We start from the raw sequence: 11,873 nt of genomic DNA, 5'->3' as shown, positions 1-11,873 counted from the left end.
ATTTAGGTGTATGGCATATGGGTCTCCATTTCTCCTCCTGCCCCACCGCGCAAATGTTGGTAGCGGGCCCGAGAGGGCGGCACCCGGATCCGAGCTCTCGCTCCGTCCCTCCGCGCTGGGCTCCCGGAGCGGTCCGGCAGGTGCCCGGAGGCCCCGCCCCGCCGCCCGCCGCCTCGGGGATTGGCTGCCTGTGTCCTAGGGGGCGGCCCCGGGTCGGGATGAAGTTGGGGGTCGCGGGCTGGGGCTACCGGGGGTTTCAGGCGCTGGTGGCCAAGGCGCGCGCGGGCCGCGCCGGCTGCTCTCCGGCCGTGCTGTCCGGGCGGGGTTCCCCGAGCCCTTTCCAAACCCGCTTGCTGTCCCCCTGCGCCCGGCTCCCCGCGAATCCCGTGTAGGGGCGGGCCAGTCCCGGGCTGCGGGTCTCGCGCGTGTCCGAGCAGCCTGGGCGCGCAGCCCCGGCGGCCGGCGAGGAGCGCGGCGCGGGGACCGGGCTGGGAGGGGCGGGCGGCGCGCGGGGGCCGCAGGAAGCGGAGGCGGCAGCCGCTGGGGGACCGGCTCGGCGGGGTAGGAGACACCCGGAAACGGATTCCGCTTCGGCGCCCGCGCGAGCCGGGCGTCTCGGAGGCAGCGAGCGGGGCGGGCGGGCGGGCGGGCGGCTGCTGAGTAATCCCCGCGGCGGCGGGCGGCGGCGGCCGGGCGCCCACGTCCCCGCCGCGCTGCAGCCCGGCCGCGGCTCCTCCCTCCGCGCCCTCCCCCCGTCCCCTCCCCGCCGCCCCGCGCCGCGGCTCCGGGCAGGTGGAGCGGGCTCCGGCGCGCACGGGGCCGCAGCAGCTCCTCGCGACCTCGCCGCGCCCAGCGCAGGGCCTCGCGCGCCCATGGCCGGCTCGGAGCAGCAGCGGCCGCGGCGGCGGGACGACAGAGACTCGGACGCCGCGGAGGCGGCGGCGGCGGCCGCGGCGCCCCTGCAGGACGCGGAGCTGGCCCTGGCCGGCATCAACATGCTGCTCAACAATGGCTTTAGGGAGTCGGACCAGCTTTTCAAACAATACAGGTGACCGACGCGCCCCTGCTCCCCCGCCCCGGCCGCGCGCTCCGCGTGTCGGGCTCACGCGCTTCGACCTGCGGCTGGCCCCCAGGAGCCCCTCCTCCGCCTCCCCTCGGTCACTCATTGCCGGTCCCCACGTCGCCGCTCCCGGCCTGATGTGCAGCCGCGCTTCTGCGCCTCTGCCACTTCGCCGCTGTCCACCCCCACCCGCGCTCCGTGTCCTTCCCCTCCCGGGACCCGCCGCGTCCTCCCCGCGCTCCCGCAGTCTCCCCGCACTTTCTCCCCGGCCTCGCCCTCCGAGAGAGAGGTGTGCCCAGTGTTCGTCCCGCTTCCCTCTCTGCAGTCGCCTCCAGCCGCCGGGTCCCCAGCCGCTTAGCTTTGGGCCGGATGCGATTGGAGGCGGCGGCGAGCTTGGGACTCGCGGTGTCGTGGCTGCGGCCCGAGTGCCGCCCAGGCAGCCTTTGTGACACGGGGCTCGCCAGCTGCATGGAGCCTGTGTCTGAGCCTCGCATGGCTTCGCGTCGTCGTGCATTCCGGACGCTTTTATTGTTTGAAAACAGATATGCGTAATTGCCTTGCCGTGCAGGAATTTGAAAATTTCAGCCCAACTCTGCCTTCTCATCTGTCTTCTAAAAGTCAGTCCTCAAAATGAGTTCCTTCCAAATGCCTTTCAAGCAAGCGTATTTATTAAGAATTTCTCTAATGTAAAAGACGGAAGAAGAAAATGGAGGGATAATTTTTGGAATATATAAGTGTGGAAGGAAAAACGTGTGTTCAGTTAATTTTTTACTTGTCTTAAAAAAGTGAAAGAACTGAAACCTTTCTTGTGAGCGTGGCAGGAACCTTCATGTCGTGGGGACCTGGAGCAGCTGCTTTCTGGTTTAGGTAGCAAGTTTGTTGTCTGTCCTTTGAGTGTTGGCAAGCCGGAGGATGTTGGTTAGCAGCTTCCTTGAACACGTTAAGGGGCCGTGTGCTTCACGCTTTTGATACCTGTAGTTTGGTTGAGACGAGAGGACTCATGTAGCCACCGTCTGTACGATAATGAGATGAGAGACAGACAGACAGACTGATGCCTAAAGTTTCAGAGCTCAAAGAATGGTGGTTTCTGCCCAGCCACCTTCCAGATTCTTAATGGCAAAGCAAATATCTCACAACTATGAACTTTTCACTAAAGCCATTTTACTTTTAAATCAGCTTTTTTTTTTTTTTGGTCTGAAAATGCAAACTTCTTAGCTTTACTCAGAACGTTTTTATTTTTAAGGCATGCAGTCTGGTGTCAAGCCCGAGTTTTATCAAAGGTTATTGATGGAGGATTTGAAAGATTTGTGTGTCCCATAATTTCTCTTTTGTAGTTTTTTAGACCTCTGAAAATGCATTTCACGAAAAAAAATCTGAATATTTCATACACTGTGCTATGACTTTTTTAGACTACCAGTTTATGTTGTATGAAAGAGAAAGTCATAGAATCAAATATACTCTTTAGTTACTGATCAAAGTACTTGCATATTTTAATACTTCTTGCTTTGAAATCTTCTGCAGTATTTGCTTTAATGGTCTTTTTTCCCCTCCTATACTGCTTTAGCATACTTAAATACTACCTCATAGTTGCCTTTACATTGGAAGTATGGAATTTTTATCTTATCTAGACAATTTTATGCACTGTTAATAGAAGGAAGATTATGAGTGATGGAAAAACTCTTTTCACAGCAACAGCAGAGAGATGCACCTAAGAAGGTATTTTTCTGTGGGTGCGTGTGTGGGAGTGTCTAGGGACGATTTACCCTGTACAGCAAAGAGCTGTCTGCTTGCTTTTTGAAATGGGAGCTGAAGATAAAGGAGAAAAAAAAAATTGTAGTACCTGTTCTCTGCCAAGCACAGTGCTAGACACCTTCCCTTATATATTCTCACTATTCTAATGACAACAAGAGAGGGAGGTGTACCTTATCATGACAGTTTATAAAGAGGGACATGAGACTCAGTTTTTAGCATGGGCCAGGACACAAACACTGCAGTTCTAAAGCAAGGATGCTCTTCATTTCACCATTCTGCCTCCCTCACTGCATTTATTGTATTTTGCCATTTGCTCTGTTGCCTTATTTTCCAGCTGTGTTAAAAAGCTTTCTTAGAGGTGGTGGAAGGGCAGAAGATAGAGGTGAACGGTGATAGCATTATTCTATCAGCTTTCCCTGTCTCTGCCTGATATGTTTGTGATATGGAAAGTCATTACATTCTTCCTGCCTCCAAAATGTGCTTCTGATGCGTGGTTTTTGTTTGTTTTTATTTGAGACGGGGCTTCACTCTGTCAACCTGGCTAGAGTGCAGTGGTGTCATCATAGCTCATCCTAACCTCAAACTCCTGAGCTCAAGTGCTCCTCCTGCCCTAGCCTTCCAAGTAGCTGGGACTACAGGTGTGCACCACCACACTCAGCTAATTTTTCTAGTTTTTGTAGAGACAGGGTCTCGCTGTTGCTCAGGCTGGTCTCCAACTCCTGACCTCATGCCATCCTTCCACCTCAAGTTCCCAAAGTGCTAGGATTACGGGTGTGAGCCACCATGTCCTGCCATGGGAAGCACCCTTGCATAGAGGTAGAGGCAGGGGTCATGGACCAGAGGCCAGCAACCAGGGTTCCAATCCTACTTTTGCCAGAGGCTAGCTTTGGTGTCTCAAAATTTGCTTCTTTGCCTATAAAACAGAGAAGCAGCAATAATAGTACTCATGTCATGGTATAGTTGTTGGAACTAAAAGAAACAGTCCATGGTCCCTGGCACGATGTCAGCACTCGGTAAACACTCGTTAGCTTTTGTGCTTGGTGCCTTCACCGCCAATATTGTGCTTTCTTCTTGATGGGATAGTTTGAGTATAATACAAAATGTCCTGTATGCAGATAGCGCTCATATTAATATTTAATGTTTGCTTCACATACTACACTTGAAAGATTTAAGATCTTGTTATACATTGGGAAACTTCTCTTCCTATTCCAGAGTTGAAGGGCCTGCTGAAAACTCAGCAGCGACTTCATGATGTTTGAGGAGCACCTCTGGTTTGGTTTATCTGCAGAACAGGGATAATTGAATTCTCAGCTCTGGCTCCTTTTTTAATGATTACCCATTATCAAGGGAGGCCACCCTTCCCCTGCTATTAAACTTTCCATCGTCTTACTGTTACAGTTTAACAGTAGAAACATAGTTTGTATCTAGCGTAACAATATTTTTATCAAAAGCAAGAAGGTCATTTTCTCATGCCACATTAGTAGGATGGTAAGTTTCATCAACAGCTGCCTAATGAGAAATGGTTACTTCACAGAAAGAGTATCATGAAGGCCATTCTGCATGATGGGTGGAAAGTCTGGATTGTATAATTTGGATATCATACATACAGGAAGTAGAAATCCATGCACAGTAGAGGGCTGCTTTTGAGATATAAGACAACTCCCTGGTTGGGATTTCAAAGTGTAGCTGCCACTTCTATTGAAACTATAGCAGTGACGCGGTGACAGGCCTCCCTGTTGGTGCTGAGCTGCCCATCGTGCACTTTGAGATGTTTTCCCAGAGGTCAGGACAGATTGGTGCTGTTTCACGGCCTGTCTACTTTGAGCCCAAGCACATATGTTTGTGAGTTCATGATCCTGACCGCCTGAAATGAAGATTCCTGATATTGGTCTTACGGCTCAGTGCTGTAATCGGGCAGTCATCACTCCCCCGCCACACGCACACAAACACAAACATTCTTAAATGTTCTTGTGTGTGACGCACACTCAGACCTTTCGGTGCTCAGGCACTTGATAGCAGAGACCATGGGTTATGTGCCACTAGACAGGCACTAGATGTTTAGGTGCTGCAGTGTAAGGAAGACAGATGGTGGCAGGTGGGCAGGGAGACGTAGCCATGGTCTGCCCAGCCCAAAGGACAGTTTCATAGGGGAAATAATGCCTGAGCATCATGATGGGGAAGGAGTGAGTCAGTTGAACCAGGAGTTGGGAGGGACAGGAGAAGGGGAAAAGGAGAAAGTGAGAGGTGGTGAGATTTTTAAAACAGTAGTTTAGGAAATAGTGAAAACCCCACGTGGAGACATGGCAATGGCAATAGGAGAAGAAGGGTCAGGATGACGGGTTGATCAGGATTGTAGGCTGTCTCTTTGGATGGCTTATTCGGTGCTTGTTATTTTCTTCTCACCAGTGGATGGTGCCTGTTTTAAAATTTTATTGGGGCGCAGCCGTGCTCGTTTAGTTACGCGTGGTCTGTAGCTGCTGTGCGCTACACCTGCAGAAATGAGAAGTTGTGACAGCGACCGTGTGGCCTGCAACACCTAAAATATTTATTCTCTGGCCTTTTGAGAAACAGTTTGTGGACGCCTTCCACAAACCGTGGGCCTTGCAGGAAAAATGAAAAGCATCTGTAGGAGATGCTGGGCCAGTAGGCCTCTGAGCTTCTTCTCTGCCCCAAACCGTGTCAGATCCCGGGGAAGGCAGGAGGGGCCTGCAGGCTGCCCGGGCTCTCTGGACACGCTGGCTGCCCACAGGCGGCAGTGCGTCTCTGCCCTGCTGTTGGAGTCTACAGGAGAGTCCATAGATGCAGAAATGCAAGAAAAAGAGAAGCAACGAAAAGCAGAAATGGTTTAAGGGAACTGGCGGGAGACAGGAAACTCCTATGTTGACTTTTTTCCATCCTCTTCAACTCTGTGGTGTGTTTGTAAAAAGCCTCATCTTTTTTTCCCCAACTAATACATGCCTAGAAGGGTCTCAATTAAATATTCATTAAAGATTCATTTGGCTTAATTGGGATTCTTTTTAAAATGCAGCTGTCTGTAGAATAATGGGAGAGTTTAAAGAAAATTATCAGGGAAAAATACCTATGCTGTAGTGTGTATAGTTATCCCTCAGTCTACGTGGGGGACTGGTTCCAGGACCTCCTGAAGATACCAGAATCCTTGGATGCTCAAGTCCCTGATATGAAATGGTATAGGGTTTGCATATAACTTACACACATCCTCCTGTGTACTTTAAATCATCTGTAGATTACTTATAATATCTAATGCAATGTAAATGCTGTGTAACTAGTTATTATACTGTATTGTTTAGAGATAATGATAAGATTAAAAAAGTATGCACATGTTCAGCACAGACACGAACATCCATGTTGGTGCAATATTTCTGATCTGCGTTTGGTTGAGTCCATGGACAAAGAACCCACAGACACGAAGGTCTGACTGTCTTGTATGAACAAGCTAGTTCAGTGAGATTACCTTCTTTCCCTGACTTGAGAGAAGCTATATTGAGTGAAAAGAAGTTTTGATGAGGATAAGAAGAAAAAAAGGGAGAGAGAAGTAGTAACGAGACACAGCAGTGTCTATTCCAGTTACACGAAACCACTGGTATTAATAGATCCCCAAACACACCATGACATTCAGGGGTCTGTACCTTCCACGCAGGCTGTTTTAGTTCCTGAAACACCATCTTTGCAGCTGATCTCCTTCGCCAGGGTAACCCTCCTACCTGCCCTGCAGCAGCAGAGGGACTTGGGGAGGCTACTGCTGAGACGTTGGGGAGGAGAGCGGGTACGAAGGCAGGGCAGGAAAGTACATGGCTGTGTAGCAAAGATGAATCTTCCTGCTGTTTGGAAACTGCCGGGTGCTAGCTCTGCCCCACAAAAGGGGTCGAGTTGGGTAGGGAGGAGCGGGGCCCTCTCTTGTCAGCATCTCTTTTGGCATTTACTCTGTTCCCAGCACCCTCAGTTCACGCGGCTGCTGCTCATTCTGCAACACGGGTCCCCTCTGGGATTGCATTGGCCCTTGTGGGCTGACGTGGAGAAGATACATTCCAGTTTCTGCACAAGCAACCGAATACATATTTTATATGAGAGGATTCGGCAATGTGCTGTGTAAGAAAGAGAAAGTCATGACTTCTTGAAATCGACCTGAAGGCTGAGGTAGAGCTTCTTGTGCAAAGATGGCTGGTGGTTTGCCATGCCAGCCTTCTCCCTGGCTAAGGCTGCTTTCCCCATCTCTTCCTTCCTGCTCAAGAATTTCAGAACACAAGAAATACGCATGCACATACACACACACAATAGGTAGCTACTCCTGTCTTACATGGAAACTGTCAGTTATTACGGAGAAAGCCCCGAGAGAGTCAGGAAGTCCATCTCTGATGACATCTGTGTTCACGATTGCAGTGTCTGCCGCATCCAGGATAAGGTGAGAGGCAGGTCTTTCCTTCCAGGAGGGCTTGCTTCGTATCTTTATTCAAATCTACCTCAGAAAGAGTCCCTTTAACACTTAGTCTTGTCCAAAGCTGTAGTATGTGTGAAATCACTGATTTATGTGACTTTTCCCCCCTCATGCACATCAAAATAAACACATGATGGAACATTCTAGATGGTGCTCACTGTGGGCCAGGCCACGTCCCAGCTTTGCTTATGTTTGACTCCTCGTTTCATCCTCTCACAGCTCTGGGAGGGACAAGGGGAAGCACAGGGACATGAAGAAGTCACCCAGGGTCCCACAGGAGTAGGTGGCAGCGCTGGGGTTGAAACGAGGCCACCTGGCTCCAGAATCTGGGTGTGACCAATGTGCTATGCCACCTCTCCTAGGGAACTTTTACGGTAAAAGGAGTTTACAACTGCCCTGTCAAAGCCATTTCAGGGAGAGTTCCCCCAGCAGTATGCAAATCATGCTCTGACACCCAGCGGCTACCCATGAGACCACCAGAGAGGTCTGTCTTTAGGGGACATGTCACCCTAAGCCTGAGAGCCTTCGTGGCTCCAGTCTTCTGTGTGATAAAGCCCAGCCTTGACCTGGCATAGGATGTCCTGTGATCTGGCCCTGTCTGCTTCCTGTCGTGCTCCCCTTGTCCCTTCCACCCTGGATACACTGAAATATTTCGCATCTCCCAGCCAGGTGTATCTGTCCTTTAAGACACAGCTCAGATTTCCACAAAAACATTATGCGATTCACCTGTCCCCTGTGTTGAAATTGTTGACACGTCTGTGTACCTGTATGAAAGGGCTGCGGGGGTAGAGATGAGTAGTCCCTGGGCTTCCTGAGGTTGCTGGAGTTTTGTGTGGTCCAAGATGTTAAACTCCCCTTTACTTGTTGTCAGCAAGAGCAGCCCAGGGGCAGCTGCCCTTTAGGAGCTCTGAAAGCCTTGTGTTCCTCATCGCCCCTCCCGTACCTGTAGTGTGGGTGTGTCTCCCAACCCAATTTGAGGTGCTCCACTTCTCATGAGCAGAGAGAGCCCTTTCTGGCCCTGTCAGCCTCTTTTCTCTGGGGCATCCCAGGCCACCCTGCCCTGAGTCGGGGCCGAGGGAGCAGAGCTGCTGCTGAACACACGTGAGCCTGGACAAGTTCCATCACGGGGAGAGCTGAGCCCCTCATGACGCTCAGTCTCCTGTTTCTGAAGTGGCCACAGGTGTCAGCTGCACCTACCCGGGCAGTTGGAACTGAGGATCGCAGCTCTCTAAGTGAGCTGTCCTCTGCTCAGTGTTGTGTCCAGTGACAAGGCGGCCAGCCTAACTGGCAGTGCTTGTGCTTCCTGCATCTAGTCACTTCCAGGGCTCTGGGTTGCCCCTGGGCGATTGTGCTATGACATGCTATGGTGTTATTTGCCTTTCTGGCACAAAGTAGGACTCCAAAAGCCCTGTCCGGAAGAACTGGTCTCTCTAAGAACCTGGTGGCTGGTGGCTGGTGGCTGGTGGCTGGCTGGGGAGGTGACACTTTCTACAGCCGGGACTCTTGACTCTATTAGACCTATTGCCCTCTTTTGATAAATATTTTATAATTCTCTTTTTATGATCCTAAAATAAAATTGGTAGATGAAATAACCTACCCATACATACAACGTCTACAAATCCATAGAATGCCCCAATGGTATTATAAAGGAGAAGTAAAAAGAAATTCATAATAAAAAATACATATCTTTTGAAAGTATAAATGCTCAACACACTTTCATCAGAAGATAAGATGGAGTAGTTAGATGCTTGCACGTGTGTATAAGGAATAAATTTGGATTTAGGAGAAGAAGGTGAGAAGCCATTGCATAGAAGGAGAGAAAGGAGAGAGCAGCTGCATTTTAAAATAAAGGAAGTACCAGACTTAATGTATCTGTATATGTTAAGAGAAAGGGGGAAATAACCCTAATTAAAGCAGGGATAACCTGCCAAGGAAAAATACTGTTGAGGTAGAGAAAATGAGAAGCGTGGTATTTTTGTAATGAGACAGCCAAGCCTTCTTTGTCAGGGTGGTATCAGAATAATTAATTCCCGGTGTTAGGACTGGGAAGCGTGCTGACAAAGTGTCTCAGAAAATGTCTCCCATCATTAAATCCCTCCACAAACCAAGAACTTTAGGGACCATTGCCTTTAATAGCTGTCTGGGATTGGAGGGAGAATTGAAAGATAAGTTTATAGGGTAATTGGGTGAGGCCTGACCCCTGAGGACTATACGCTTGCAAAATAAGACTCAGACTCAAATATTTTAATATGTAATTTTCCTGATATAAATTTCAGTATGCTATAAATTCTTAAGACTATCAGATGGCAAAACAAAGTAAACTTATTATTGAAAGTCATTGGTTTCCAGTATTCCGGGAATCTTCAATAATTTATTTGGCTTTAAATATATTAAAAGGAGCTTTCAGTCTCCTTGTTAAATATTGGCATGTGATAGTTACAAATGCAGGCTAGTTTAGCTGGGGTGTGTTGGCAACTCAAATACTACAAGCAGCGTGACATGGTTTTCCAAAATCATGAACAAATCTTGATAAAGCATGTATCTAAGCAGTGTAAGGATTCTTTTGTATTTCTGTGTAAATAGAGGTAGGTTCTAGAACTCAATAATTATAAACAGTTTTTCATCCGTGTGAACTTCCGGGATATGTTCAAAACTTGAACAGAACGTGGGATAGTGTGCTGGACGATCTCACACATTGTAGGATGCCTGCGTCCTTGGTCCCATTCCACTACGGTCATCGTGTCACCCCAAAATGGCACCACAGGCCTCCATTGAGAAGCACTGAGCTTGGGGCTAGAAGATTCGGGACAAAGTTTGGTCTCTGCAGCTAGATTTGTGCCCGGCTGCTTAGAACAATATGGCAGGGGGAGCTTTCTGCAGACAAAGGAGGGCTGCAGGAAGGGGAGAGGCTGCCCGAGCTGGCACAGCTGTTGCTGAAGGAGTCCGGTGGAGAAGGGAGCGCCTCCCTTGCACTGATGACCACAGGTGCCCGCCAGAGCCCAGGTGTAGGATTCCTTGAGGGATGAGGAGCCCCCAGTATTAGGCCCCATGGGTCACACTGGCCCTAAACACCAGCTTTTCCCAGTCACACACACACACTGCCTATAGGACCCAGACAGCTCCAGGAAAGGATGTCAGCACCGGTTCTTCTGTCCCCCACCATGTGGCTGGAGAACCATTGAGGTCCCTTCTCTTCTTCATACTCCATGCGGAACTAGCTTATGGGACCAGGGTCTCTCCTCCCTCAAGGTGAAAGGTGACTTTATTTTCCGGCCCTGTTCCTGCCTCCACCAAAGTCTTACTAACTGTTTTGGAGGGGGACAGGATCTTGCTTTGTTGCCCAGGCTGGAGTGCAGTGGCACAATCATAGGTCACTGCAGCCTCAAACTCCTGGCCTTAAGTGATCCTCCTGCCTCAGCCTCCCAGAGTGCTGGGATTACAGGCATGAGCCACCACACCTGGCCATTTTCCCAGCTTTGAATCTCAGGGTGCAGACTAGTCCATATCCTTCCCAGGAAGTGAACCAGTGTTTTGCTAAGCAGGTTATGCAAACAGCAGACAACAAAAATTTTAATTAAATGAAAAGAGTCAGATCCTCATGAATCAGGGCACAGTTGCCTCAAAGTTCCATAGACAAAGGGACCGTGAAAAGGATTCCTTTAAAATGTAAGGAAAGGCTGGGCAAAGTGGCTCACGCCTCTGTAATCCTAGCACTCTGGGAGGCTGAGGTGGTAGGATCTCTTGAGCTCAGGAGTTCGAGACCAGCCTGAGCAAGTGCAAGATCCTGTCTCTACTAAAAAAGAAAAATAGCCCAGCATGGTGGCGTGTGCCAGTGGTCCCAGCTACTTGAGAGGCTGAGACAGGAGGATTGCTTGAGCCCTGGAGTTTGAGGTTGCTGTAAGCTAGGCTGATGCCACAGCACTCTAGCCCAGGCAACAGAGTGAGACTCTGTCTCATAAACAAATAAACAAACAAACAAATAAAGTGAGGAAGTAGGTGGAATGCTTCATGATGAGTTTCTGTTTTACTTGTACTTAGAAGCAACTAGTAGGGAAAAGAAACCCACATAATTTAATCTCTTATAGGGAACCTTGGTACACAGATATACGGAGCTTTCCCTGGTCCCACCCTCCACCGTGACATCAGGTGCATCCCATAATACATATTAGCTCAACCTGTTCTTACATGCTTGCATGCACCATAATTCTCCTTTTCGGGTGGGGCTTCTCTAAGAGGATACGAGTCTGAGCACGATGCTTCTCACTCCTACAGTGGAATATTATTTGCTGCCGTTCCCACCTCGGCCTTCTTACCGGATAGACAATTGTCTTTTGTTTTGAGATTTCACTTTCTTGCCTCATCTCTGCAGCAGCCCTCTTTGCCTTTAACTTCATGTGACGACTATTCCTCCATAAAATAATATGAAAGAGAACAGATTTGCATGTTTGTATCATTTTATCTCCATCACAAATAACACTTTGTGGTACTATGCTAACAGGACCAAAAAAAAAAAAAAAGAGCAAATAACATTTCAAATCCAAATTCAAGTTGAGTTTGCTAAATGGCAGAGATTCATTAAGTAGCAATTGGATTAAACTAAAATCCATG

The 11,873-nt window shown here is 49.2% G+C and overlaps 1 protein-coding gene across 1 annotated transcript in view; it reads left to right on the top strand.

Annotated features, from left to right (window-relative positions):
* The first annotated feature begins 742 nt into the window (after positions 1-742).
* The window catches only part of TTC39C (tetratricopeptide repeat domain 39C), a 104,020-nt gene continuing 92,889 nt past the window's right edge, over positions 743-11,873 (top strand). Inside the window, exon 1 of the mRNA XM_012745977.3 lies at positions 743-1,048. Within this exon, the coding sequence (XP_012601431.1) occupies positions 873-1,048 (176 nt within the window). The 5' untranslated portion in view covers positions 743-872. The remainder of the gene's footprint in view (positions 1,049-11,873) is intronic.

This window comes from Microcebus murinus, chromosome 17 (assembly GCF_040939455.1).
Source record: "Microcebus murinus isolate Inina chromosome 17, M.murinus_Inina_mat1.0, whole genome shotgun sequence".
Classification (NCBI taxonomy): Eukaryota; Metazoa; Chordata; class Mammalia; order Primates; family Cheirogaleidae; genus Microcebus; species Microcebus murinus.
This window is presented reverse-complemented; position numbering and strand designations above follow the sequence as displayed.